Source organism: Engystomops pustulosus, chromosome 10, assembly GCF_040894005.1.
Source record: "Engystomops pustulosus chromosome 10, aEngPut4.maternal, whole genome shotgun sequence".
NCBI lineage: Eukaryota > Metazoa > Chordata > Amphibia > Anura > Leptodactylidae > Engystomops > Engystomops pustulosus.
In genome coordinates, this window is record NC_092420.1 from 42930708 (window position 1) to 42958377 (window position 27670).

At 44.6% G+C, this 27670-nt stretch overlaps 1 protein-coding gene across 5 annotated transcripts in view; it reads right to left on the bottom strand.

The window, feature by feature from the left end:
• The window catches only part of HSD17B7 (hydroxysteroid 17-beta dehydrogenase 7), a 121180-nt gene extending 93835 nt beyond the window's left edge, over positions 1-27345 (bottom strand). For 2 of the 5 annotated variants that reach the window (XM_072128123.1, XM_072128124.1), the window contains exons 1-2: positions 27055-27345; positions 19681-19781 (exon numbers count right to left, since the gene is read on the bottom strand). In XM_072128123.1, coding sequence (XP_071984224.1) covers positions 19681-19766 — 86 coding nt within the window. In that variant the 5' untranslated portion in view covers positions 19767-19781; positions 27055-27345. The remainder of the gene's footprint in view (positions 1-19680; positions 19782-27054) is intronic. The other 3 variants (XM_072128122.1, XM_072128120.1, XM_072128121.1) reach the window with 3 other exon arrangements.
• Positions 27346-27670: the final 325 nt, after the last annotated feature.

Sequence of the window (27670 nt, forward strand, 5' to 3'; positions counted from 1 at the left end):
ACACCCCAGCCAATAATGTGTATTCACATGAATAATTTCCATCTTCTATTAGGTTTGGATCCTGCTAATCCTCATCGGATGTCTTGTGGTGGTGCTATTGTGGACTTATTGCCCTATCAAGCCCCCAGCTGGTCCGAGAACAACCTAAGTCGAGGAGCAAGAGAGTGGGAGAGAGATCTATGGAAAACAAAGGAGAACATTTGGCTGTACCTAGCTCGAGTACCGAATAGGACAGACTTTTGCCTGAAAAACGTATATATTCCAGCAATGTCCTGGAAACTTGTTTAGTTGCTGTACCAGCTCCTGTTGAAGTATGGATTCAACTGCTACGCATACAGTTAAATGATACAGAATTAACGGACAATGATTTACATATGCATGCAGACTGGATAAGTCCTTATTATGCTTGTTTGGACTGCCCCACTTATAGTGATTTAGAGTGAAAACATGATCAAAATATCAACTGGGGCTATAACTGATGCCGAATTTAAGTTAACCTTAAAGTGGTATTCCCATCAGGGCATTTACATTTAATTAAATACATTTGCCATGTGTAAACATTTCTTCAATTGGATGTCAATTAAAAAAATCTTCCCGTGTGAAGATATTTCTCATAAATGTAGCCATGTTGTCCCTTGGAAACGAGGTGGCTTTCTCGGATACGACCACCTCACATTTTGGCAGCGGTGGCCAGACATGCACTATAGAGTCCTGCCTGACTTCCTGGATTCAGCGATCATTACCACAGGACGGCTGTGGGACCTGCAGTAACTCCCGGACATTTCATATACAAAAACCTTTTGTTTCTTTGTGCAATCACTCCAGCAGAGGTGGCCGTATCCAAGGACACAGTCGTGTTTCTAAGGAACCATATCACTACATTTACGAGAAATTATCTTTACACAGGAACATTTTTTTTTCACGCTCTCCACCTTCAAAAATCCATTACTTTTTCATTTTTACGTGTACAGACCTGTGTGAGGGCATATTTTGTGCGTAACAAATTTTACTTTCCCGTAATGTTATTTATTCTAACATGCCGTGTATTGCGAAGCTGAAAAAAAATTCCAAAATGTGGAAAAATTGAAAAAAAAAAAAAAACAAAAAACACGCACGTCACGTTCTTGTGGGCTCAGTTTTTACGACTTTCACTCTTCGCTCCAAATAACACGCCTACTTTATTCTTTGGTTCGGTGCGATCGCGGTGATACCAAATTTATATAGGTTGTATTGTGTTTTAATACATTTTCAAAAATTAAACGAATGTGTACAAAAAAGAAAAATTTTGCCATCTTCTGAAGCTAATAACTTTTTCATACTTTGGCGCACGGAGCTGTGTGAGGTGTCATTTTTTGTGAAATGAGCCGACGTTTGCATTGCTACCATTTTGAGGTCTGTGCGACATTTTGATCATTTTTTATGTGATGTAAAAAGGTGTAAAAGTCGCATTTCGGACATTTGGTCGTCATTTCCCGTCTCGGAGGTCACCGTCGGCCGTAACCGTTTTTAGATTTTGATAGATCAGGCATTTTGGGACGCGGCGATACCTAATGTGTCTGATTTTTGCTGTTTATTATGTTTTATATCAGTTCTAGCGAAAGGGGAGTGATTTGAATTTTTTATATTTAAATTTTTTTTATTTTTTAAACTTTTTTTTTCACTAATTCTTAGATCATCTAGGGTACATTAACCCTAGATGGTCAGATCGTTCCTACCATATACTGCAATACTTCTGTATTGCAATATATGGCATTTTTGCAGCTCATTCATTACAATGAGCCACTGGCTCATTGTAACGAATCTGCAGAAGACGGATAGCCTCGGGTCAAACGAAGACCCGAGGCTACCATGGCAACCGAACGCCGCCCCCGATGACGTTCGGAGGCACGGCGATTGTAATAAAGATGCAAGCACCAACCGCGGTTGTTAGCGGTGGGGGTTTGCTGCAATATGCAACAACCCCCAGCTTTGTATGAAGAGGACTCAGCCCGTGAGCCCCTCTTCATACATTCCCTGTACCTCTGCGCAGAGCGTTAAGGGGTTAAGAAATGTTTACATATGGCAGATTAATGAAATTGAATGTGAGTGCCCAGATGAGAATACCTCTATAACTACGGTCCCTCCACCACTTGAGCATGCTGTGAGAAAGAGAGACACTATACAACTGCCCGATGATATATATTCTGCTGCCGACAGGAGGTTTACAAGTCTGGCTGTAGGAGTGCCCGGCTTAGCCGTAGATAATCAAATAACACTAGCACATATGGCTTGCTTTAGGATAAGAAATATAAATATTGCTAGTGCTATTATAGAGGATATTTTGCTAGATTTACATTCATATAAGAAGGCTATATTACAAAATAGAGCCACTATAGATTACCTGTTACTCAAACACAGTCACGGATGTGAAAGTTTTGCAGGACTGTGTTGCTTTAATTTATCTGACCATTCAGAAGAGGTTCATGGTAAATTACAGCAACTGCATGAAAGGATTACCCATATTAAAGAGAACCCGTCATGCAAAATAACCCCCTTAAACTAAATATATTTTCATAAACTGCCATTAGAGAGCATTGCCTCTATCCCTTCATTGTCCCTCTACATGCCTGTAAACCTAAGCAATGAGGTCCTAAAGTTGTATGCAAATGACCTGTGAAATGTCCAATGAAGAATTAGCATATTCAAGCTGTCCACTCTATTCATGAGTGGGAGGCACAGCCACACCCCCAGTGCATGACTGACAGCCTGTATAATGGAGTGAGGCTGTATAATGATGTGCTTCCTGGTGCTGGTGGCCACACCCCCTGCAGCCTGTGTGTGCATGTGTGTGTTTAGGAGAGATACAGCAGCTCCAGGGAGCCATGTCACAGCAGAACATGTCAGATTCATGTGTAGCTGATGTCTCTGTGTATTAGGAGGATGCAGCATGTCAGCAGATGCAGCACAGACACCAGCAATACTTTACTATACATTACACACAGACATGAGCAGGGGGAGGAGAGGGGAGGGGGAACAGGAGTGACATCACTGCCTCTGACCATGTGACCAGCCTCATTTACATGATAAAAAATAGATGATTTTACAATGAATAATGTATGAAATAACTAGATAAAGGTTGGGATGGGATCCTTGTGAGCTGCTCCAACAGATAGAGGTGACAGGACAAGTGGCAGAGACCTGATGACAGGTGTCCTTTAAACAAGACATAAATCAAGGGTGGTGGGATTGGCCATTAGCCTTCCTACCGGATATTGGACATCTCTGAAAAATTGCCGGAATTATAATTTGCATAATAGCTCTCCTAATTATAAGTTACTGTTGTGTCCAATGCATTCCATCCTTATTTACCATGTTCAAACCCACTAAGCGCCAGCATATAAAAGATAGCTTATGGTGCCTATAAGGTGACCTGACCTGTCTAAGGTGGAATGTAATGGAAAACCAAAATGGAGTCAAAGATACAACTTAGACATGTTGTATCTTCGACTCCATTTTGGACAGTTCATGTAACCTTATTTCAACTGTGAATAAAACCAAATCAACATAGCTTATCCTCATTTGATACTCTGTTAGGTATTACATATTTCAGAGATGCGTCCATCTCCTGGGTTGCTTTTCAATGGAAATTGGCCACTTTCATGGAAACTATAGCATTAGGAGGATGATGAGAAACACATGTGCATACACGTGTTTCCACTTATTTTTGTGACGCAGACATAGGGTATAAAATCTCTGTACTATCACCTAGCGGCAGAATAGAATTGAATAGATTAGAACAGAACATATTTGAAAACTAGCTATATACTGATGCAGTTTGTATCCCTGTGGGACTCCTAGGGAACAAACCTGACGCTACCTGTCATTCTACTCAGGGCCGGATTATACCCAGGGGGCCCCCACCAGATCACGCCCCCGGAGCCCTTCCTCCTCAGCCGCCACCTGCCTGAGCAGTCCGCCCGACCCCGGCACAGGTGACCGCCTCCCCAGGTATCCCCCTGCATGGCCTCCCCGCTGGCCGGCCGCCCCCCGGCACAAGTTACCGCCTCCCGCCCGCCCTACAGCTGCATGGCAGAGCCGTCTGCCCCCCGGCACAGGTACTCGCCTCCCCATCCTGCTGCATGGCCCAGCCTCCCCGCCCGCTCCAACCCAGTTTGCGCAGCCGTCCTCCGCTCTGCCCCCCCCCTGCCAGAAAAAGCAGCCGTCCTCCACTACCCCCCCAGACCTCCCCACACACCAGCCTGACGCCACAGCCGGTCACCATAAAAGGGTAAGTATATACATTAGATATGTATTAATCTGTGTATATATATGATGTATATTCTGTGTATATATAGTATATATACTATGTGTATATACTGTGTATATGTGCAACTGTGAATATATGCATCTACTGTGTATATACTATATTTATACTGTATGTGTATATACTGTATTTATGTGTATATACTGTGTATAGTTGCATATACTGTATTTATACACGCATATATTTGTATAAGCATATATATGTGCACATTTAAATATATATCAGTGTATAAATGTGTGTAATTGTATAAACTGCAGGACTGGGTGTCTGGTGCGGGCTGAGGTGTATGTTATGGTTCAATAATGTTTTTATTTAATATGCACATGACCATGTATAATAAATTGTGACAAGCAATTCAAGAGTATAGGTATCATTATGGTGAATGCTTAGAATGACAGAATTGAGTGCATAATGAGATTCAATGTGTTGGAACAGAAAAATAACAAAAGAGAAAATCTGTCACGGTCCAGTACCAGAGAGACCATGAACAATAACTCAATTAACATGCACAGACAACATAGAGACACAAAACAACACGAAGGGTAGGATAGAGGGGGATGTGTGTGGAAAGGCGGGGGGGGGGGGGGAGGGGAGGGGTAAGAGGCTGCCTTATATCCAGGAGTAGAGCTTTAGGGTACTGGGTCACTAGCCTGTATCCAAATCTCCATGGCCGGTTGGGTTCTAAAGGAGATATTGCATTGAGTGCTTCCACCCACTGTGCTTTAGTAGGCGGGTTGGGGGATCTCCATAGCCTTGGGATTATCTGCCTAGCTGCCACCAAAAAGTGACGAAGTAGACTTTTTTTGAATTTGGAGATAGCCCTTCTTTCTATATTCTCAGGGACTAACTCAGGTGACGGGTCTATGCCTGCATATGTCTTTGTATAGGTTGAAGATTTCCCTCCAAAGTTTATGAATCGAGGGGCAATCCCACCATAGGTGTAGCATGTTCCTTCTGATTCTCCACAGCGCCAGCATAGGGGAGAAACCTCTGGGAACATTCTATGCAGTTTTGCAGGTGTTCTGTACCATTGAGATATACACTCACCGGCCACTTTATTAGGTACACCATGCTAGTAATGGGTTGGACCCGCTTTTGCCTTCAGAACTGCCTCAATTCTTCGTGGCATAGATTCAACAAGGTGCTGGAAGCATTCCTCAGAGATTTTGGTCCATATTGACATGATGGCTTCACACAGTTGCCGCAGATTTGTCGGCTGCACATCCATGATGCGAATCTCCCGTTCCACCACATCCCTAAGATGCTCTATTGGATTGAGATCTGGTGACTGTGGAGGCCATTTGAGTACAGTGAACTCATTGTCATGTTCAAGAAACCAGTCTGAGAGGATTCCAGCTTTATGACATGGCGCATTATCCTGCTGAAAGTAGCCATCAGGTGTTGGGTACATTGTGGTCATAAAGGGATGGACATGGTCAGCAACAATACTCAGGTAGGCTGTGGCATTGCAACGATGCTCAATTGGTACAAAGGGGCCCAAAGAGTGCCAAGAAAATATTCCCCACACCATGACACCACCACCACCAACAGCCTGAACCGTTAATACAAGGCAGGATGGATCCATGCTTTCATGTTGTTGATGCCAAATTCTGACCCTACCATCCGAATGTCGCAGCAGAAATCGAGACTCATTAGACCAGGCAATGTTTTTCCGATCTTCTACTGTCCAATTTCGATGAGCTTGTGCAAATTGTAGCCTCAGTTTCTTGTTCTTAGCTGAAAGGAGTGGCACCCGGTGTGGTCTTCTGCTGCTGTAGCCCATCTGCCTCAAAGTTGGACGTACTGTGCTTTCAGAGATGCTCTTCTGCCTACCTTGGTTGTAACGGGTGGCGATTTGAATCACTGTTCCCTTTATGAGCTCAAACCAGTCTGCCCATTCTCCTCTGGCATCAACAAGGCATTTCCGCCCACAGAACTGCCGCTCACTGGATGTTTTTTCTTTTTCGGACCATTCTCTGTAAACCCTAGAGATGGTTGTGCGTGAAAATCCCAGTAGATCAGCAGTTTCTGAAATACTCAGACCAGCCCTTCTGGCACCAACAACCATGCCACGTTCAAAGGCACTCAAATCACCTTTCTTCCCCATACTGATGCTCGGTTTGAACTGCAGGAGATTGTCTTGACCATGTCTACATGCCTAAATGCCGCCATGTGATTGGCTGATTAGAAATTAAGTGTTAACGAGCAGTTGGACAGGTGTACCTAATAAAGTGGCCGGTGAGTGTAATTTTGTAATTAAGTTCCTGGAGCCGGCAGGAGACTGAGGCCTTGTGTGTTAAAATAAGTGCTTTTTGCCACTGCTCGAGTGAGAAAGACTTATTGAGATCCCTTTCCCACGAAGCAGTAAACGACGGCAGCTCGTCCCCCGCACCTCCCTGCACCAGCATAGCATAGACCAAGGAGATCGTGTGGATAGGAGGGGAGGAGTCCATACACAATTCTTCAAACGGGGTAAGGGTGGTAGAGAGTGCAGATGGGCCTAGGGCAGTGATGGCGAACCTTTTAGAGACTGAGTGCCCAAACTACAACAAAGACCCACTTATTTATCGCAAAGTGCGAGCACAGAAATTTAATTTGTGATTTATACTCCCTTCTCTGTCACAGTTTTCATTGATACCAGCACCTGAGGACACCAATAAAGCAGAAAATAGTCCCAGGTACAGCTGTCACTTTAAAATAGCTCTGTGCACAGCAAGTCCTGGGATGTCTGAGACTGCAGGAAGATACCTGGAGTCATCTCTGGTGATGGTCTGAGTGCCCACAGAAAGGGCTCTGAGTGCCACCTCTGGCACCAGTGCCATAGGTTAGCCATCACTGGCCTAGGGTGTTGACGAATTTACTGACCTGAAAGAATTGTAGCCTTATGGAAGAAGCTAGGCCGAGTGCTGTTGTTACATCGGTCATGGCGCGAACCCCCTGCTCGTTAACTACACTACGCACCCTAGGTAGAGAAGTTTGTGGATCTGAGGGAGCATTTTGTAAGTCTGGCAGATCAGGATTGCCTATGAGCGGGGTGAGGGGGCCTGATACTGTAATCAAGTTAATAATTTGCATAAATTTGTGCCAAGATTTATGGAGAAGTGTTATGAGGGGGGAGACATTGATATTTGTGGAATAAGTCAAGTATGAAAGTGGCGATGGAGGCCCTATGATAAGAGCGAAAGTCAGGTAGTCTGGTGCCCCCGTCTAATTTGTTGAGGCTTAGTATGTATTGTCTAATGCGCAGCCTTGAGGAGTGCCAGACAAAAGCTTGTGACATCCGCTTAAGTTGGTCGAAGAAGGACCTTGGTAAAGGAATGGGGATGGTCTGAAACAATTACACGGAGGCGTGTGCCTGGAAGGGAGTTCCCCCCGCCACTGCATTGAAAGTCTTTAGGAGCATGGGTGTTAAGTCTTCTCCAAATAGCTTAAAAAAGCATGGCGTGAGACCATCCGGTCCCGGACTTTTCCCGGACTTAAGGTCCTTGAGAACTCAGTGGACTTCATGCTCTGTAAAATCCTCTTCAAGTGCGTCTCTCGCCTCGAAGGGTATAGGGGGGTGAGCGTGCTGGTCAAGATATTCCATAATTTCCCTAGGGGCAGGTCGCGGTAAGTCGCTTGCATTATCTTTTATGTTATATAGGTGTTCATAAAATAAGAGCAACTCTTCTGTTATGTTGGAGGAGTGTACCTTTCCTTTGAGGGGGGAAATTGATAGAGAGGATGTGAGTGAATGCCATTCTAGGGTGTAGAGCTCTGGCTAGCCAGGTTCCGCACTTGTCCCAATACTCATAGAAGCCCCTTCGCATGCAATCAAGCGCACATTGGGTTTTTTGGTCTAAAATTGACAAGATTTGTTAGCGGATAGTAGACAAGTTTGCTTTGACCAAGTCGGAAGGGGAAGCTTTATTAGTGTCTTCCAGCCTACCCAACTCCGTCAAAAGTTTGAGTGTGCGTTCTTTTTTTAGGCGTGAACCATGGTTCATCAGGATACCTTTTATATCAAATTTTAGGCCTTCCCTTTGGAGTGTGGCATTAGAGGAGTCTACGGTATGTTGTAGGGGAAAGGACTGTATGGCTGCCTTTATATCTGATATGCATAGGGCGTCACTTAATAAGTTATCGTTTAGTCGCCATAAATATAGTCTTGGGGGTTGAGCTACCAATGTAAGGGACCCCATGACTGGACCGTAGAAAGGGTGGTATGAAATGAAAAGGTGATCTAGTCTATGGTAGCTATTGTGGGCTGCTGAGTGGAATGTGAAATCTTTTACCCCAGGGTGAAGGATTCTCTATAAATCCACTAGTTGCATATCCCTCAGTGATCTCCTTAGTCTACGCAGCTGTACAGATGAGACGGAAGACTTGCCTTTGGAGAGGATCAAAGGCAAGGTTGAAGTCTCCTGCTAGCACGATCTGGGTACCGTCTGCAAATTCTGCCAGTCCCCGGAGCGTTCGGAAGCCAAAATCGAATTGGCCCTGATTGGGAAAGTATACATTAGCAATTGTATAGATTCTATTTGCAAAGGAAACTTTTAAAAAGAGGAATCTGCCCTCTGGGTCTGTTTTGGAGTCAAGAAGGGTGTGTTGGAAGGTTTTATGCAAGGCTATTGATACCCCCCCTGCTTTACGTGTTGGGTTTGGGCTATAGTGCCAGACTGAATAGTATGAGGTGGGGCATTTCGGTAAATTTAGGGCGCTAAAGTGCGTTTCCTGAAAGAGGACAATCATTACCCTTTTGCGGTGCATTCGGTACAGGATTTGGCCTCTAGCATTAAACGTGCAAACAGATTGGTTGACAATCATGTCCTCCCTCTCTCTATTCCGTGAAAAGGGGAAATGTACTGGTGGAGAGCACCAATAGGAGGACACGAAAGGGAGGAAGGGAAATATCGGAGTCACACAAAAGACTATAAACACAAACAAAAGTAACTTAGTAAGAAACAAAAGGAAAACTGTGGCAGGTATTAATCTCCTGCGCCGTTATTTCTAGTTGCTATAGAAGGAATAGGCTAATTCCCTCTCGGGGCGAAAGAAGCAAATGACCAAGAGCCCCGCTCGTGACAATGCGCCCTAGGCCCTCTAGGCATGTATCCGCAGGACAAGGTGGTTGCATAGTCCAGATGTAAAAAAATGTAGCGGCAAAGAGGGTTTCTGAGCCAGGTGTCTTGTGAAAGTCCTTCAGATGCCTCTTGGACAACTCTCCCATGTGTAGGGAGAAATCAGGTCAAAGTTCAGCGTGGAGTAGACTTCGGGCGTTTAGGTTCTCTTCTTGGTTTAGGCTTCACCGTTTTCCACTTGGGTCTATAAGTTGCGGGCTATAAGTTGGAAGCGGTACCCCCAGCGGTATGCAATGTTTCTTTCTCGTAGCACATTGAGCAGTGGTTTGAGTGCTTTACGGAGCTGGAGTGTGCGTTTAGCCAGGTCAGGTAAGATGGATAAGGGGGATCCCTTAAATGACAGTGGTTCTGCGTCTCTGGCACCTTTCAGGATGGCTTCATTATCTTTAAAAAAAAAAAAAAAATGGATACGGCATATAATGTCGTGAGGTCTCGCGGGATCAGTAGATTTCGGGCCTAAAGACCTATGGTTGCGGTCAATTTCAATGGGACAATGCGGTTTTAGCAAGGAGGAGAAGAAATCTTGTGCCCAAGCATCTAGGTGTGACGGTTCAATGTCCTCGGTGAGGCCCCTAATTCGAAGGTTATTGCGCTGGTCTGTTCTCGATGTCATCGATATTGGTTAACATATCAGAGATCTGTGCAGATTGCGCAATAATGACTTGACGATGCTCCTCCAGAATAGATTGGGTATGATCTTGCGCTTCCTCCATTACAAACACCCTAGCACCCACATGGTGAATTTCTTGTTTTATATCTTCCATGTCCCTCTTGTGGGACGCTTCCAACTTTAGTAGCAAATTTTCCAAATCTCCCTTTGTAGGGATAGAGCGAAGGTGTAGTTGCCAGTCCCATTTTTGCTCATCACAAGCCTGGCTGTTAGGGAGAGCAGCTTGATAGGATGGAGGAGACTGGCGACCACTGGTGGCAGGCCATAGGGATGCAGAAGGAGACTGTGTGGGGCTGAAGGTGAGGGATGGAGAGGAATCTAGGCGAGGGGACATTGAAGGGTCAACTCTTGGGGTTCCTGGACATGCTGGAGTGGCTAGGGGCAGACCTACCTCCTGCAGCAGCTGGAGCCTTCAGGGTTGCCAGCACCTGCGAGGCAGCCCTAGATGGTAGTGGGGGGGGGGGGGGGGGGGAGGGAAGTCCTTCTCCAGTGTGGGCGAGATTGAGGCCAGTACCATGAGCCCTTCAGCCAGTGGGGCCCTGGGGGCGAGGCGGCGGCGTATAGCCGTGTCACTGGGGGCGAGGCGGCGGCGTGTAGCCGTGTCACTGGGGGCGAGGCGGCGGCGTGTAGCCGTGTCACTGGGGGCGAGGCGGCGGCGTGTAGCCGTGTTACTGCGGGGATATAGTGGATAGTGAGCAGGAGGACGAGTATGCACGCTGCACTCAGTGGGGGCCCCCACCTTAATCCGGCCCCGATTCTACTGCTCGGTGATAGTACGTGAAGACCCCTACCTGCCGGAAGGTAGGTCATCAATGATGCTGGAAAGAGCTGTAAGTTGATAAGCCCGTGAAGATGTGTGTGCTGGAGCTCATCAATGAAAGTTGACAGTGTTGTGAGTATAACATTAATTAATAGAACATTAATTAATTAACATTAATAGAATTAATGCCCCCTGCCAGCCCCAGATAGATAGATAGAATGGGGGGCATTATTCTATCATTCAAAAAAATAAAATAAAATAAACATAATACTCACCTCTGGCGCAGGTTTCATCCCGTCTTCCCTCGGTCTTCGCCGGAAGTTTGGTGTGGAGGCGCGGGATAGTGACATCACTGCTCCGCGCCTCTTACACCAAGCCGCGGAGCTACAGGGAGGGCTGGAGAGCTGACAGCTGGTAAGCGTCAGCCTCCTCCACGCTACACAGGTTGCGCAATGATGTCAATTGCGTGACCTGTGTAGCTACGTGTATACACAGACGCAGAAGCAGCGGTGCTGCGCTGCATCTGTGTAGCGATTAAAAGTACCTGCATCGAACGATGCAGGTACTATAGATTAAATGAAAAGTTGAAGGGAGGGAGTACGGACCGGCCCTGGACCTGCTCCCTGGTGGCATGTATGCGACATGTTGGCACTTGGAAGGGAAAAAGTGTGTTGTTGTTTAGTCTTTGGAATATGACCAAATATGGCTGAAAAAGTTTTCATGTATCAGGATGCATTTAGAGAGCCCTAGCGGTAACAAAACAAAGGAGTCACCATTTTGGAAAGTGCACCCCTTGGAGAATTTAGCAAAGAGTAATATGTGTATTTGCCACAACAGGTGTTTGATTCAATTAGGCCCCAAAAAGGAAAAGAGATTAAAGTTTGCCCAAAAAGTCACTTTTACCCCTAATAGCCACAAGGGATTAAAAAATGCAATATCCCCAAACAAGTGCAAAACTACTTCTCCCGAGTGTAGAAGTACCCCACATATGCATACAGAAATCTTTTACATGCATTTGGAGAGTCCTAGTGGTATAAAACGGTGGAGAACCCAAAAAGTGACCCTAATTTATGAACACACACCCCTTAGAAAATTTAGCACAGAGTAATATGTGTATAGGTACTAAAAAGGAAAACGGTGAACATTTTCCTACAAAGTTCATTTTACTCCTATTTTTTTAAGCCACAAGGGATTAAAGATAAACTAACCCCCTAAAATGTGTAAAACTTTCTCCCGGGTGTAGAAGTATGCAACACGTGCATATAAAAATGTTGTATAGGTGGACATTAGAGGGAAAGAGGGATGTCGGCCATTTAGTAGATGTCACGTTAGGCAGTGACGTATGCTTGATATGTGTCACTATATGGGGTTTTATAGTGTGTTACCTGTGTAACATGGACCTCTGGAAGTTTGTAATCGTGTAATGTTCTAATCTCCTCCAGAAGTCTCAGTGACTCCACACATCCAGTGGGGGTTTTCTGTACTAGGGTAATAAATTCCCACCACCCCCTTCTAGGTGATAACCAGATAGCAGAAGAGGTGGGGGTGGATTTGGGTGTGGGGCTATTGTTTTGAAACTGGTTTAGAAGCAGTTGTTGATGAACCTTTGTGAGGAGAGCAAGCTGTGGCGCTCTACCTTAGGACATAGCTGATATGTAACTTGTTGTTATACTGGAATAAAACCTGAAGAAATACAGCTCAGTGCTGGTCTTCTCTGATCACGAGGGCCTTTCGTGACAGAGAACCAGAAAAGTAACCCTCATTTTTGAACGCACACCCCTTGGAGAATTTAGCAAGGTGTAATATGTGGTGTAGTGCAATACAAGTTTTCAAATGAGCATTTTGAACATACAGGTGGTTTCCAAATAGGATGTGCAATGGACGCCCAAGATGGAAATTGCAATTCTTTCTGGAAAGTTTGGTGCCCATTTTGTGACACCCAGTTTTTGCTACTGTTAAACGTCAGGTCTCCGATTAGGAAGCCATAACGTGACAAGGACCCAACATGTAATCTTAAATGCTATAGCCAGAAAATACAAATAGCGCTCATGAATGATAAAGCACTTGGAATATAAATAATAATTAATAAATAAAGAACTTGGAGAATGGATTTCTTAGCACATCCTGAGGCTTGAAGGAAAAATAGAAAACCTAAATAAAAAAAAATATATAAAACCGACAAGTAACCCTAGTTTGCAAACTACATCCCTCAATGAAGGAGTATAGTGATCAATTTGACCTAACAGTTGTAACAATTTTTTTTTATTTTTCTTTTACAGAAATAAATTAACAGCAAAGGTTGGAGGTAAATTGTAAATGTGTTGCATATAAGGTGGTGGAATTTACCAGGGGACCAACTAAAATGTTGTTACTCTGAAGTTCTTGCAGTTCTCGTAGTTAATTTTTACTTTAGAAGCAGACTTGAGGAATTCGACAGGAAAACGTTGTCCTGGCAAGACATCCAATCCAGTTTTTCTTGTCCAAATATTAGTTCCAGATCAGGCCATATAATTTCACCATTTTCAAGAGGTGGTGATAACACATTGGAACAGCATGTAAAAATTGTACAGCATCAATTACCATTTTTATAGTTTGCTAGACTCCAGACTTTTAGGAATGCGGCAGCAAGGTCGGACTGGCCCACTGGTGTACCAGTGAAATCACCGATGGGCCCCGACATCTCTTGGCCCCACCCCCTAGTTAAGTGCCTCCACCGTGTGCCAGGAGTCTCATCTTCCTCCAGCGCTCGGGCAGTGAAAGGAATTGCGTGCAGGTTACTCGTTACTGCCGGAGCGCTGCAGGAAGAGACTCCTGGCTCTGGCTGCTTAGTTGTGCCACAACCACTGCACTCAGCCAGCAGTACCTGAGACTGGAGGGCCGAGCTGTCCTGAATCCTGCCCCTACACAGTATGGCTTTAGAGATGCAGTGTGTGCAGCCAAGCTTTAGGGGACAAGCAGGCTGCATTTGCAATCATTACAAAAGCACAGAAAAGGAGATGTGCTGTTTTTACACTATCCTCAGACTGTAACAATTTGGACTGTACACCAGGTGAGTAAGAAAAAGGGTCAGTGAGGAGGGGCAGGGCACAGCATTCAGAAAAGCATAAGAACAGAAGTGTATAGCATGAACCATGTGCTGTGCCCTGTCCTCTTGCTGTTTCTTCCATGTGCTAAAGTCCTCACACTTTACTGCTATCCTGGGATTGAGAATTGGAATGGCATCTTTACTTTACTTCTTACATCTTTACTTCTGCTTGTGTGCCACAAATGAGTAAGTGCATGTATGAGTGCACACATGCAGAGCTTTTTGCAAATCGGATCAATTGTTTAGGTTGTTCCTTTGACTCAGTCAGTTATCTACATATAGTAAAAGGTGATTACAATGTGCAACGTCCCTGCCAATGCGCATGGCAGAGAGCAGTTGCGAATAAGCCCTTTCACTACCCAGTACACATAGAGGTAGTTGAGCAGCGGTAGATTCTGCCTGGATAGGCAAGAGTTAAGAATGTTAATGTTATTATCCAATGATGTTCCACTATTGTAACTGGAGTGTGATTGGAGAAGGAGACCACCTGACCAGGGATGAACTAAACATTTAGTCAGGGGAGGAGTTAGTCTCTTCAGACCCAGCTCTCCACACAGAGAGTTCCAGAAACTTCTCGGAGATCTCTCAGGCCCAGCTCTAACCTCATGAGAAGCTCCTAGGCTTCAGCCACTACAGACAGAATGACACAGGACAAAGATGCAGCTTCCAGCATTGGACACAGCTACATCCCAGCCTGCCCCTGCATCCAGCCTGGTGAAACAACTGCTGAGGTTCCTCTCCAAAATCACTCCAGTACTGCATACCGTAAGTTACTTTATGCACAACATTGCCTACGTCTGGTCCCTGCTACGGCTGTATCACCACCAAAGAGCGCCCCATCCATCTACAAGGACACATACTAAAGACTTTAAGGGCTGCCCCAGGGAGAACCAGCACCACAGCCTCTCCCTCCATATCATTTCTTGCCAACACCAGCTGCTGGAGACCTGCCAGGCTGTAGGACAGCCCTCCGGTAGCCATACCAAGCACCGTGACACTAGCGTGCCTAGGCCGCAACCGCCAGCCACTCCAGTATTCCGGGCCCCGGCTGTCTCCAGGCCCCAAGAAAAGGCTAGGCCCCGGTGGGGGCTGTTGCAAGTGGCGTCACGAATAGGATTTCTACTTCTGTGCCTTATACTGGCACTATAGACTGTACTTTATTGAAAAAACTACTGTGCTGCCTAACCCTGCTGCCATCCAGGTTTAGGCCCAAGTGACTTTGTGCCATTTCCAACATTGACTGTTATACTGCTGCCACGTGCTGTAGAGCTCTGCTCCAGCACCCAAGAGGTTAATCCGTGCAACGACCTTGCAGCAAGTAATTCCAGCCCGCCAAAAGACACTGGTGGGAACCACAGTCTGCACGGGCTAAGCCCCGCCCCCAGCGCATGTGGCGCAAATGCTGCCTCAGAGCGCTGTGGCGCAGGAGAAAATTCTGCTCGCCACAGCTCCTGGCGGGAAAGACTCGAGCTCCGCCCTCTGGCGCGAAACTCTCCCGCGAGAGCCCACGAGGTACCTCAGAGCCAGCGCAGCCGCCATCCAGCATCAGAGAGGTTAATCGGCAACTTGGATTTCCCCACGTGCTGTCTCCGGTTCTGCCGACATGTCATACAGCCGCCGAAATGAGGAACCAAATGTCGCATGGTCTGCCCAAGAGCATCGGACACCTTCATCTGCTGCACTGCTTACTGCTGTCTCCCGTATGCAGTCTTCAATGGCGGGTTTTCCACAGCGGCTGCCTCCTCCGATTTCGGAACTCCAGAGGACCACCTCAGATGCGAGTACCATGGTTCAACACATCCGCAACAATCTGAAGCCAACGCAAGGCCTATTTTTAGCCCGCAGACAGTCTTTGGATAATATCGTGATGAAGCTGACAGACAGCTAGGGGATGCTGTAACGTATACCCCCCTTAGGTAGTAACCAGACTCTTAGATACCAGACTCTTTTACGCTCCTTCCTCTGGAAGAATGGGGGGCGTTATCCGAACAAACTGCTATTAAATTGCTACCCGAAAGCCCAAGACACCCTGTATGTTATTTTTTTACCGAAGGTGCACAAATCGTTAAGCAATCCCCTGGGTCGACCGATTGTGGCAGGGATCGGGTCCCTTACCAAACCCCTGTCACAATACCTTGATTGGCTCTTACGTCCCACACTAAGTGATATACCATCTTATTTAAAGGACACCAATTCGTTCCTGAGAGTGGTTAAAGCTACACCTTAGCCTCCATTGACGTTGAGAGTTTGTATACTCGTATCCCTCAGGATCTGGGTGTCCAGTGTATCCGCCACTTGTTGGTTAACGCCAATAAGAGTCCTCAGTTTGTGGATTTTGTTTGTGAGGGCCTCCAATTTGTGTTACCCCACAATGCCTTCATGTTTGATGGCCGATGGTTTGTACAGAGAGTAGGCTCTGCAATGGGCACTCCTGTTGCCTGCACGTTTGCCAACTTGTTTCTCGCCTTTTTCGAGAACCGCTTTGTCTACTCTCTGGACAACCCCTCCGTCTAAAGCATCAGGGCATTCCACCGTTACGTGGATGATATATTCATTGTGTGGGAGGGCACTTGCACTGGGTTTTTTGATTTTGTTGAATACCTTAACCAGATGAATATGCAGTTCACTGCGGTATACGGTGAAAAAGTCCTTGAATTTTTGGATGTGAGAGTGATGGAGATTCGGGGTAGACAATGCACTTCTGCCTTTAGAAAAGAAACAGCCACTAACTCCCTACTCCACTTCGATAGCTTCCATCCATTTCATACAAAGAAGGGTCTTCCATATGCACAGTTTTTACGACTCAGACGCATTAACAGTAGCGATACTCTATTCTTTCAACAAGCTCGGGAATTGGGAGAACGATTGATGGCACCCTTGATGGTTACCCCAACGAGATTATTCTAGAAGCTTACAGAAAGGTTACTACATTATCTCAAGAGGACTTGCTATGTTCAGATTCCAGAAAAAAAAATTTAAAACAAAAACGTAGGGAGTCACATACCCAAGAGGGACAATGGTAGAGGTAAGAGGTTTACCTTCTCGTTTGAATTTAGCCCCTGAGAATCCGCCAGGCTATCTCCAGGAATTGGGGTATCCTTAAACAGGACTCCCAACTCGAGGAGATTACTAACAAGCGTTGCTTTCAGACGGTGTCCTACGGTACGTAAGGCGTTGGTACATAGCCAATTTTCCACGCACAGTCAGTCTTGGTTGGAGAAAAGTGTCCCCATAGGTAACTTTAGATGTGGCTCCTGCAAATTTTGCCACTATAATAGCCAGCTTAAAATTATCCACTTTGGAGGAGTCACACAAAGTTAAAACCTTTATTTTGTGAGAATCGACATACGTAGTGTATATCATATTTTGCCTGTGCAAATTCTTTTATATTGGAAAAACCATACGTAAATTGTATGCGAGGTTCAGAGAACACTGCAAGTCGATTAGCCCCCGATGGTTGCCCCCGATTAATCTATCATGTGAAAAAACAACACGGGGGAGATCCGCGGGTACTTAAGTTTGCAGGCATCGAGCATGTCAAAATTGACCCCCTTGGGGGAGATAAAAATATACTTCTGCTAAGACATGAGAATAGATATATAATCCAGTTTGATGCCTTGGGAATGAATGACAGGAACAATTACAGTGTCTTTATGTAAGTTTTGCTCCCCTTGGATAGTTTGTTAAATAGGTGTGGTTCTTTTCCCGATAAAGCTTACCGTCTTGTCTACCATGTCCCTGTTTGAATATTCCACTCGTGTTATAAGTACTGTTCCATGTGTATTTAAAATACTTCATAGCATGTCCTATAAACGGCACTTTTTGCCTGTTTACTATGGATTGTTCCATTTTTTAACCATCACATTCACGTTGTATTTTAACATGTATTGTTGTGTTGCTGTTGTCATGACACCATCTACCTGCTCCGACACATATATTGTGCACGACGCCGTGAAATTAAGTAATTGGCTTGATAATGCACTAGACTAGCGCGAAACGGCCCGTCGCCAGGCCCCGCTCTGCCTTTGTAGGCACTAAACTGGTGAGTGCCGCTGAATTCTATGTGCCTGTACCATGGCCCCCAGGGCCTATATCACAGTGACTATATCTCCCTTAGCCCCGGATGGGGTACAGTCCGGCCTCCCTGCAGAGGGCCAACATCTCCCCATAGAAGGCCCGGCTACAAAAGGGATTCTCTTAAAGGGGCCTGACCCCTTATCTAATGATGCTGACCAGCCTGCTGAGTATCCAGGACCACCTGCTAAGAGGCCCAGGCTGTCCGGTGAGAACGCCCTGCCAGCTACAGAGGTTACCACCGCCAGCGCAACAGCCCCCAAGAGCTACAGGTCAGTCCAGGAACAACAATCCTTCAGCAATGAAGAAGTTACAGCTCCTGCAGTCATCATCATGCGCCCCCAGCTACTGAAGGTCAGTCAGAGAAGTGCCTGCCTCCTTCCTTTGCTGAGATGCCTGCCGCCGCAGATGACCTCCCTGCTGTTCAAAGGAAAAAATGCTAATGACTTGTGTTGCACTGAATGCTCTTTATTTGCAGAAATGGGACATTCTGTTTGCATTTCCTATGTTTTTCTCCACAGGAAAATGGACATTTTGGCACTTTGGCTACTCAGGGTAGCGATAGCAAAGTGCCAGGCTGTAGGACAGCCCTCCAGTCCCCATACGAAGCACCGTGACACTAGCGTGCCTAGGCCGCAACCGCCAGCCACTCCGGTATTCCGGGCCTCGGCTGTCTCCAGGCCCCAAGAAAAGGTGGGGATGTTGCATATGCATACTTTTATCTAATGTTTACATTTACTGGCCTCAGGCAATAAAAAGAGGCTCTATGATATTTACATGTAATTGTACATTTACATTCTGACCTCTCACTTATTATTTTCCCATTGATATGTGCCTTTTAATTTTTTTGAATGTATATGTTTGCCAAGCTTGTCTTCTATTAGACATGGGGCTGTAGGATTTTTTGTTTTTAAATAAAGATTGTGCATCATTTTATTACATATGGACATTTGTCTTTTTATGTAAGATCTTAGATTTAAATTCCAGGATGCCAGTATTTGATTTAAGTTATACTTGGACCCACTTTGATGTATTTATCAGATCTATTGTTTTTGAGATTTTAATGAAAGTTTCCAGAGGTCAACCAGCCCCCCCCAACATTACCCAAATCAAACAAAACTGGGACCGTACAATTCTGCTACGTTTTTGCTGCTCAAATGTTTGCTTGTGCTGCTTTTGTTTTGAATATATGAACAAAAAATTAAGTTCAAAGGGCAAACCAGCCGTTAACCGTATCAAACAAAACTGGTGTCAAACGTTATTGCGGCGTTTGTGCAGCAAAAATTTTCGTTTGTGCCGCTATCATTTTTAAGGTATGTCCAGGTGTTTGAGGTGTTTAGGATGAACTGGTAAAAAACAAACCTAGTGATACTCCCATGGCTTGATCACCAGGGGGAGCTAGCAAACACATTGTACAGGCAGTCCCCGGGTTACATACAAGATAGGGTCTGTAGGTTTGTTCTTAAGTTGAATTTGTATGCAAGTCGGAACTGTATACTTTATCATTGTAATCCCCAGTCAGAACTTTTTTGGTCTCTGTGACAATTGGATTTTAAAAATGTTGGCTTGTCATAAGAACGAGGATTAACACTAAATCTTCATTACAGACTCCTGTGATAACTGTTATAGCTGCTGATTGTAGCCTAGGACTAAAGTACAATAAATTACCAATATCCAGAGGTCCGTTTGTAACTAGGGGTCGTTTGTAAGTCGAGTGTTCTTAAGTAGGGGACCGCCTGTACTTTTGAAGACATGAACTCTGATGACCTCTGCAAAAAAGTATGAATATATTAAAAATGATAGTGGCACAAACGAAATTTTTTGCTGCACAAACCATCACAAACGTAGCACTATTGTTTGACACAAGTTTTGTTTGATTCAGTTAATGGGGGGGGGGGCTGGCTGAACTTTTGACCTTGAATTTTTTGTATATATATTTAAAAAAAAAAGCAGCAAAAACAAAAATTGAGCAGCACAAACGTAGCAGAATTGTTCGGTCCCAGTTTTGTTTGTTTTGGTCAATGTGGGGGGGGCTGGTTGACCTCTGGAAACTTTCATTAAAATCTTAAAAATGATAGCGGCACAAACGAAAATTTCTGCTGCACAAACGTTTGACACCAATTTTGTTTGAATTGAACAAGTTGGGGGGGCCCAACTTCACTCTGGTCTTTTAACTGCACAGGAAGATACTAATGTGAAATGTAATGCACTTTTATTTATACAAATACCTCTGTGTAGGAGGCCATCATACAAGCATACCTCCCATCTTAACCCCTTACCCCTCGCGGGCCGAGCCCTCTCCATAGCCGGTAAGTCTTTGCTGCATACTGCAGCAAAGGCTTACTGGTAACACCCGCGATCGGCGGCATCAAAAAGACGGCGGCGCGCGGGGGCCGCCATCTTTCCGTGGATCGTCGCTCCCAGTGACGTCATTGGGGAGCGGCGATCCGCCGCCGAAGGGTTAAAAAGTCTAGGGAGTCTGAAAAATAGTAAAAATAAAAAAATAATAAAAAAACCTAAAAATTCAAATCACCCCCATTTCCCTAGAATTGATATAAATAAACAGTAAAAATCATAAACACATTAGGTATTGCCGTGTCCGAAAATGCCCGATCAAAATATGATAACGGTTTTTCACTGCGTTTAACCCCGTAACGGAAAATCGCGCCCAAAGACGAAAATGGCACTTTTTTGCCATTTAAAATTTTTTTTTCAATTCTATAAAAAGTGATCAAAAGGTCGTACAGTCCTAAAAATGATAACATTGTAAACGTAATCAAAATCCGCCAAAGTATGAAAAAGTTATTAGCCCCAGAAGATGGCAAAATCCCCCCAAAAAATTTTGTACAGGAGGTTTTAATTTTTTTTAAATGTATGAAAACATTATAAAACCTATACAAATTTGGTATCCCTGTAATCGTACCGACCCAAAGAATAAAGTAGACATGTAATTTGGGGTGCACAGTAAAATCCGTAAAATCCAAGCCCACAAGAATACGGCACAAATGCGTTTTTTACCAATTTCGCTGCATTTGGAATTTTTTTCCCCGCTTCCCGGTACACGGCATGAAATATTAAATACCACCATTTTGAAGTGTAATTTGTACGCAGAAAATAAGCCATCACACAGCTCTGTACATGGAAAAATAAAAAAGTTACAGATTTTTGAATGTGGGGAGTGAAAAATGAAAACGCAAAATCGAAAAAGGGCCGCGGCGGGAAGGGGTTAAGAAGAAATAGTGATCAAACAGTTATACATTTCACAAAATGGTATTAATGCAAACATCAGTTCTTCCCGCAAAAATGTACACCTTACCAAACTCTTTGCAGTCCACGTGTCGCCATTGTGTAATCAGTTTCTGTGTCATAAGTAATCTCTGCATATTCTATTTTTAGGGATCCACAAAAAAATAGAAGGCTGGCAAAAAATGCCTCTCCCAAAATGCCAAAAAACTTAAAGGGTCACATAATTATGTTAAATGCACCTGTGTGGAAAGTTCATTGGGCCTAAACTAAACATATTTACCTGGTTTCCAATACCCATGCTGCTCAGGGATTTTATCCCTGTGTCTGATCATAAGACACTGGGAGATTCCACAGAACCCACTTAAGGTCTTGTGGTCCAAAGAGGCTTCTCATTGGAAGTGCCAAATTGTACAGCCAATCTGACAAAGTCACTTTTTTGCCACTCCTGCCCTGGTCCCCACTAAGGGATTAGAACAATCCACCACAACAAGAGTTAAACTGGCTGATTCACGCTGCATTTTATGTGGGTATTGGAAGTCGTATAACCTAATTTTAATAATATACAATATTTCCATGTAGCAGTAAGTGGGCCCTCAGAACCAAATTCACTGGTGGGACCTAGGCCCCCCAGTCCAACGCTATCTCACATATTAATGAGTTTATTATTATTTTTTTCAGTTCTAGGGAAAGAGATGATTGGAACTTTTTTTTACTATATTTTAGATCCCCTAGGGTACTTTCACCCCAAGAAGTCTGATTGCTCCTATCATATACTGTAATACTACTGTATGGCAGTATATGGAGATTTTGCTATAGATCTGTTACAGATCTTTAGCAATGACAGGTATGCAAGTTATGATGAATCCAGGCTGTCATGGAAACTGAGCACTGCTCCCCGATGGCGTCACAGAGAGCAACGATCAAAGCCAATATGCCGGCGCCCACGTACCACCGTCCTTCAACTGCTGCCAGCGGGTTTACACCTGCCATCTGTGTTAGCTGTCGGTGTTTGCATGCGTTAACGCATGCGTTTTGTAAACGCAAATGTCAACAGTGATGTAATTAAGCAAATCACCTCTCCCCAGCTGTTGTAATGCGTTTTAAAACACAAGGAAAACACAAACAAAAGCGCAACAAGTGAACGCACCCTGAGGGAAAGCTAATAAAGACATTTGATAGCCTACCTGAGAGGGCTAGTAGTTCAAATGTTGGTGACAGCATCTCTTTATCAAAAAATGTACCCCAAGTTTGAGGCCTGAAGTAGATTTTCAATTTTTTTACTAAAAAGATCAGCCATGAATTAAAAAAAAAAATCCTAAAAATGTGCCACAACTTAATAGATCAGGGGTCATGAACCTTTTTGGCTGAGAGAGCCATAAGCGCCACATATTTTAAAATATAATTCTACGAGAGCCGTACAATGGGGCTTATTTACTGAGGGTCCAGCGGCCGCATTTTTGTCGGGGGATCACGCCACCCCCCGCAGAACATTATTATACACACGCCACCCCCCGCAGAACATTATTATACACACGCCACCCCCCGCAGAACATCCCAATACACACGCCACCCCCCGCAGAACATCCCAATACACATTTGTTAAAGTGTCTGCGCCAGTTTTATGTGGCGGCTGCTCTGTGTCCCACAAGACTGCTGTTACTGCTAAACCGGACCATGTGCCACATTTATTACTGACGTGCACCACAATTTTGTCTTAGGTCCTAGCTATTTTGTATCTCAGCTGCTGCAGAACCTCACATTAATGTAGAAATGCAGTGGTGGGGGAAGATATGAAGGGATGATGCAGAGGGGTCTGTAAGGGACACTAAGGAGCTTCACAGCTGCTCCTGCACACAGGACACTAAGGGGTTAAGGCAGAGTGTGAGGAGACACTCGGGGGAGGGTGCACTTATCTGTGGCTGATCCCCGGCTGCTGACTCCTTCTCCTCAGGTGCTGGATGTCTCTGAAGTATGCAGCTCTCTGGTCTCCTCTGTCTGAATCTCCCGCGCTGCTACATCCAGCCCCGGGATTGGCTCCAGGCAGACAGTCTCCTCCCCTCCCTCTCTCACACAAGGAGGAGACTGCTGCAGGGAGGGAGAGAGAGGCGCCACCCCTGAATTAACCCCGCGTACCCCTGCGCTGCTCTGCTGAATACATCCAGGGGCATTACTACAGCCAGGGGCACAACAGGAGCCAGATATGGGCCCTTGGTCTTGACAGGCAGCGTAGCAGATGCCACGGCTGTAGTAATGCCCCTGGATAGGAGCCCTGGCTGCGAGCCAGATGCGGCCATCAAAAGAGCCACATCTGGCTCGCGAGCCATAGGTTCCCGACCCCTGCAATAGATGAAGCAATTTTAAATCAAGAAAAAAAAAAATAATAAATCCTGACATAACTGCAGTGATAATACTTTACCTGCATTACAGCTCTGGTGCCCCTTACGACTCCTGAATCAGGCAGGTACCACGTACATAAAGGAAAAGATTGCCAGCTCACCTCCCCAATAAGCGTCCAGTCCGGCACGGGCCACCCTTCTGCTGGGGAACATCAATGGCGAAAACAGGAAAAGCACGGTCCAGCCAGGCTCCAGACACCAAAGAATTCTTTATTTAGTGCATATTTAAAAGTATAACACTCCACTCAGATAGACGTAAAGCCTACGCGTTTCGGACGGTCATCTCGTCCTTAATCATGGCTACAAAATACAGACACAGTAACACTTTTAAAGCTCAATACAAACAAGGGCACCTCCCCTCTCCCAACATCCTAAGCGTTTCCGTTCACGCCCACCTAAAGTACGATATAACAATAAAACATCATATTTTGTAACATTGAATAACAACATTTACTAGCGGCAATAATTAATATGATTCCTGTGAACATCCTTTTATATCAGACCAATTTTAGAGAGTCCGGAAGAATGAATGGGGCGATCCAAATGGCACAGACGAGTCGAATTCAGTCACATGACTTAAGTCACGCGACGCGTCCCAGTCACGTGATCTTGTGATATATCTCGTTGCAGGTTGCTTGGTAACCCGTCAGTGCATGCGTCTGATTGGAAGGCACAGTTAAAGGCAATATGTACAGAATAATAGGAGTTATCACAGTAGGGGGATCCGGAGCGAGGATGATGTTTTATTGTTATATCGTACTTTAGGTGGGCGTGAACGGAAACGCTTAGGATGTTGGGAGAGGGGAGGTGCCCTTGTTTGTATTGAGCTTTAAAAGTGTTACTGTGTCTGTATTTTGTAGCCATGATTAAGGACGAGATGACCGTCCGAAACGCGTAGGCTTTACGTCTATCTGAGTGGAGTGTTATACTTTTAAATATGCACTAAATAAAGAATTCTTTGGTGTCTGGAGCCTGGCTGGACCGTGCTTTTCCTGTTTTCGCCAAGGTACCACGTACCCACTCGGTAACCAGTCCGGTCATGTGCTGCAGTCCTATTCCAGTGCCACAAAACCGTTAATTCAAGCATGTGACTGTTGTGGCCACTGATGGGCAATGCCTGAAATCTACAGTTCTGTTATTAACCCCTTTACGCACCTTGACGTGATTCTACATTATGATGTAGAATCACGTCAAGGTGCGTAAAGGGGTTAAAGGGGGTAAAGGATGTGGGTCGTTCCCGCACTTTGACGTAGAATCACGTCAAGGCGATCGCCCGGGCTCAGAAGACGAGCCCGGACGATCGCCGCAGGATCCCGGCGGTACGTGGCAGCCGGGATCCTGACTATCGCGATCCCGACTGTTTAACCCTAAAGACGCTGCGGTCATAGTGGTGCCAATCGTTGGCCCCAGGGCTGCCTTAGTAGCTGCCTCTTAAGATTGTGCAGTGTGCACGATCTAACAGTGCAGCTGTCAGCCTATGCAGAATGCATATGTAATATGTAATATTCTGCAATACATTAGTATTGCAGTATATTACAATGAACAAGTGATCAAATGATCACTTGTACATGTCCCACCCTTGGACAAAATAAAACAGTAAAAAAAAAAAAAAAAAAAAAAGTGCAACTGAAAAAAAAATTATTAAAAAACGAATAAAAGTCTCCTTAAGTCCCATACCATGCAGTAATCAAATAAAACATAAAAAAGTGAAAAATCACCAAAAACCCCACAACATATTGGGTATCACAACGTCCGTAACAACCCATGCAATAAAATAAAATAGTCACTGAGCCTGTACGGTGAATGCAGTAAACAAAAAAAAACCTCACAAAAATTATTAAATTTTCACATCTGACCGCATTAAAAGCGCATAAAAAGTGATCAAAAAGTAAAATTTACCCCAACATGATACCAAGAAAAAGTACAGCTTGTCCTGCAAAAAATAAGCTCTAAACCAGCTCTGTAAACAAAAAAATAAATGTTCTGCCCATTGTTACATGGCAATGCAAAAACAACCAAATTTCTCACAAAACAAGTTAACCATAAAAAAATGGGGTATCGCTGTAATGGTGAAGACCCATAGGATAAAGATAACACATTTTTATGGTATGGTGAACGTCGGTGGGGGGGGGGGGGATGCTAAAAACCATAAACACGAATTATTTTTTTTAACTACAACCAAAAAAAAAAAAAAAAAGTTAATAAAATCTGATAATTACAAAAAAATAAACATTTTAAAATGTGACATTGCAGATCTGCTGTGAATGGTGCTCCTTCCCTTCTATGCCTGGCTGTGTGCCCTTACAGCAGTCACCAACTACCACATATGGGGCATCCTCATACTCAGGAGAAATTGGGTATCAAACTTTGCAGAGTTTGTTTGTCATTTAATACTTTGTGACGGTTTGATTTTTGTCCAAAATTAATGTATTGTCTAAAAATATTACAGCTTGTAAATTACACCTCCATTTTGTTTTAACCCCTGTGAAGCATCTAAAGGGTTAACACACTTCTTAAAGTTGATTTTTTACACATTGAGTGGTGTAGTTTCTAAAATGGCATAATTTATGGGGTTTTACTGCTGTTTAGGCCTCTCAAAGTCAGTTAAAGCTGAGGAGGTGCCTCTAAATAAGGGTTTTGGCGATTTTCATAATAATGAGAAAAATTGCACCCAAAATTCTGAACCTCCTAACAACCTAGAAAAGAGAGAGGATACACAAAACCCTATGCCAATATAAAGCAGACATTGCGGAAATGTTAGTTATAAAGTTACTTGGGTGCTATGACTATATGCCTGAAAAGCAGAAAATTTTGAACTTGAAAATGAATAATTTTTAGAAATTTTTGCCAAATTTAAATTTCTCATAACTAAACACCAAAGATATCAGATTTTTTTCTATTACTTTGAAGTACAATGTGCGACGCTAAAACATTCTCAAAATCCCCTGGATATGTTAAAGCGGCACAAAGTTATAACCTCCTATAATGACACAGGGCAAATTTAAAAAAAAAATCAGGCCTGGTCCTAAAGGTCTAAAGTGGCTTAGACACAAACGGGTTAATAGCAGAGTAACAGACATGATGTCCTATTATTCTCACTAATAACAATGGAAGGTATAATGAAACCTGCAGAACACAGTTGTGTACTTTGCCTTAGATAAAGCCCTATTAGGTTTCCACTGTAAACGGGTACGGATCAGGTGATCATTACGGACCAGGTAATGATAGGTGATCCTACCATTAACATTTCCCGTACCTGAATACACACGAGCATGTGCTTTTTATATTTACATCAATGGGATATTCCGTACGCAAACAATTATCCGGCAGCAGAGGATGTCTGCGTCCTATGCTGTGATCCTCTGCCCCGCGTAAAGACATCCCAGCAGCCTCCTCTTACCTGTTAGCCCCGGTGACAACCACGACCTTCCTCATAGCGGCGCCTTTTCATACACTACACTATAAGATAACGGCGGCACGCAGCATTACAGTGGGTGGGACTAATCAGCAATGGGTAAAGTCAGCACAACGAGTCCTGCCCTCCTCCCGTATACAGCCGGGACACATGGCTACATGTGACGAGAAATAATGTGTTGGTCCGCCGCATCCAATAGCTAGAGAAGAAGTATGGTGAGGATCACACGATGGGCGGGGTCAAGAACAGCGGAAGCCAATAAGCTGCGTGACACGATGATCAGGCGTCGCCCCACTCCCAGAGGCGGTAGTGCTTGTATGTGCTTGTGAACACTTTGTGGGCTGGGGAGTGGGCTGGGTAAACATTACTACCACCAATATACATGGCGCTGTCACATGGGACGTCTATGGCCCATCGGGGCGGGTTGCGATCGGAACCCAGCCGACGGTGTTATTGCGTCAGGGCGCGTTCACACGTTGCGTTTTGACCTGCGTTTTCATTGCGTTAGAAACGCATATACAACAGCTGAGGAGAGGTTATTTGCCTAATTACATCACTGTTAACGTTTCCGTTTACAAAACGCATCGTAAACGTGATGCAT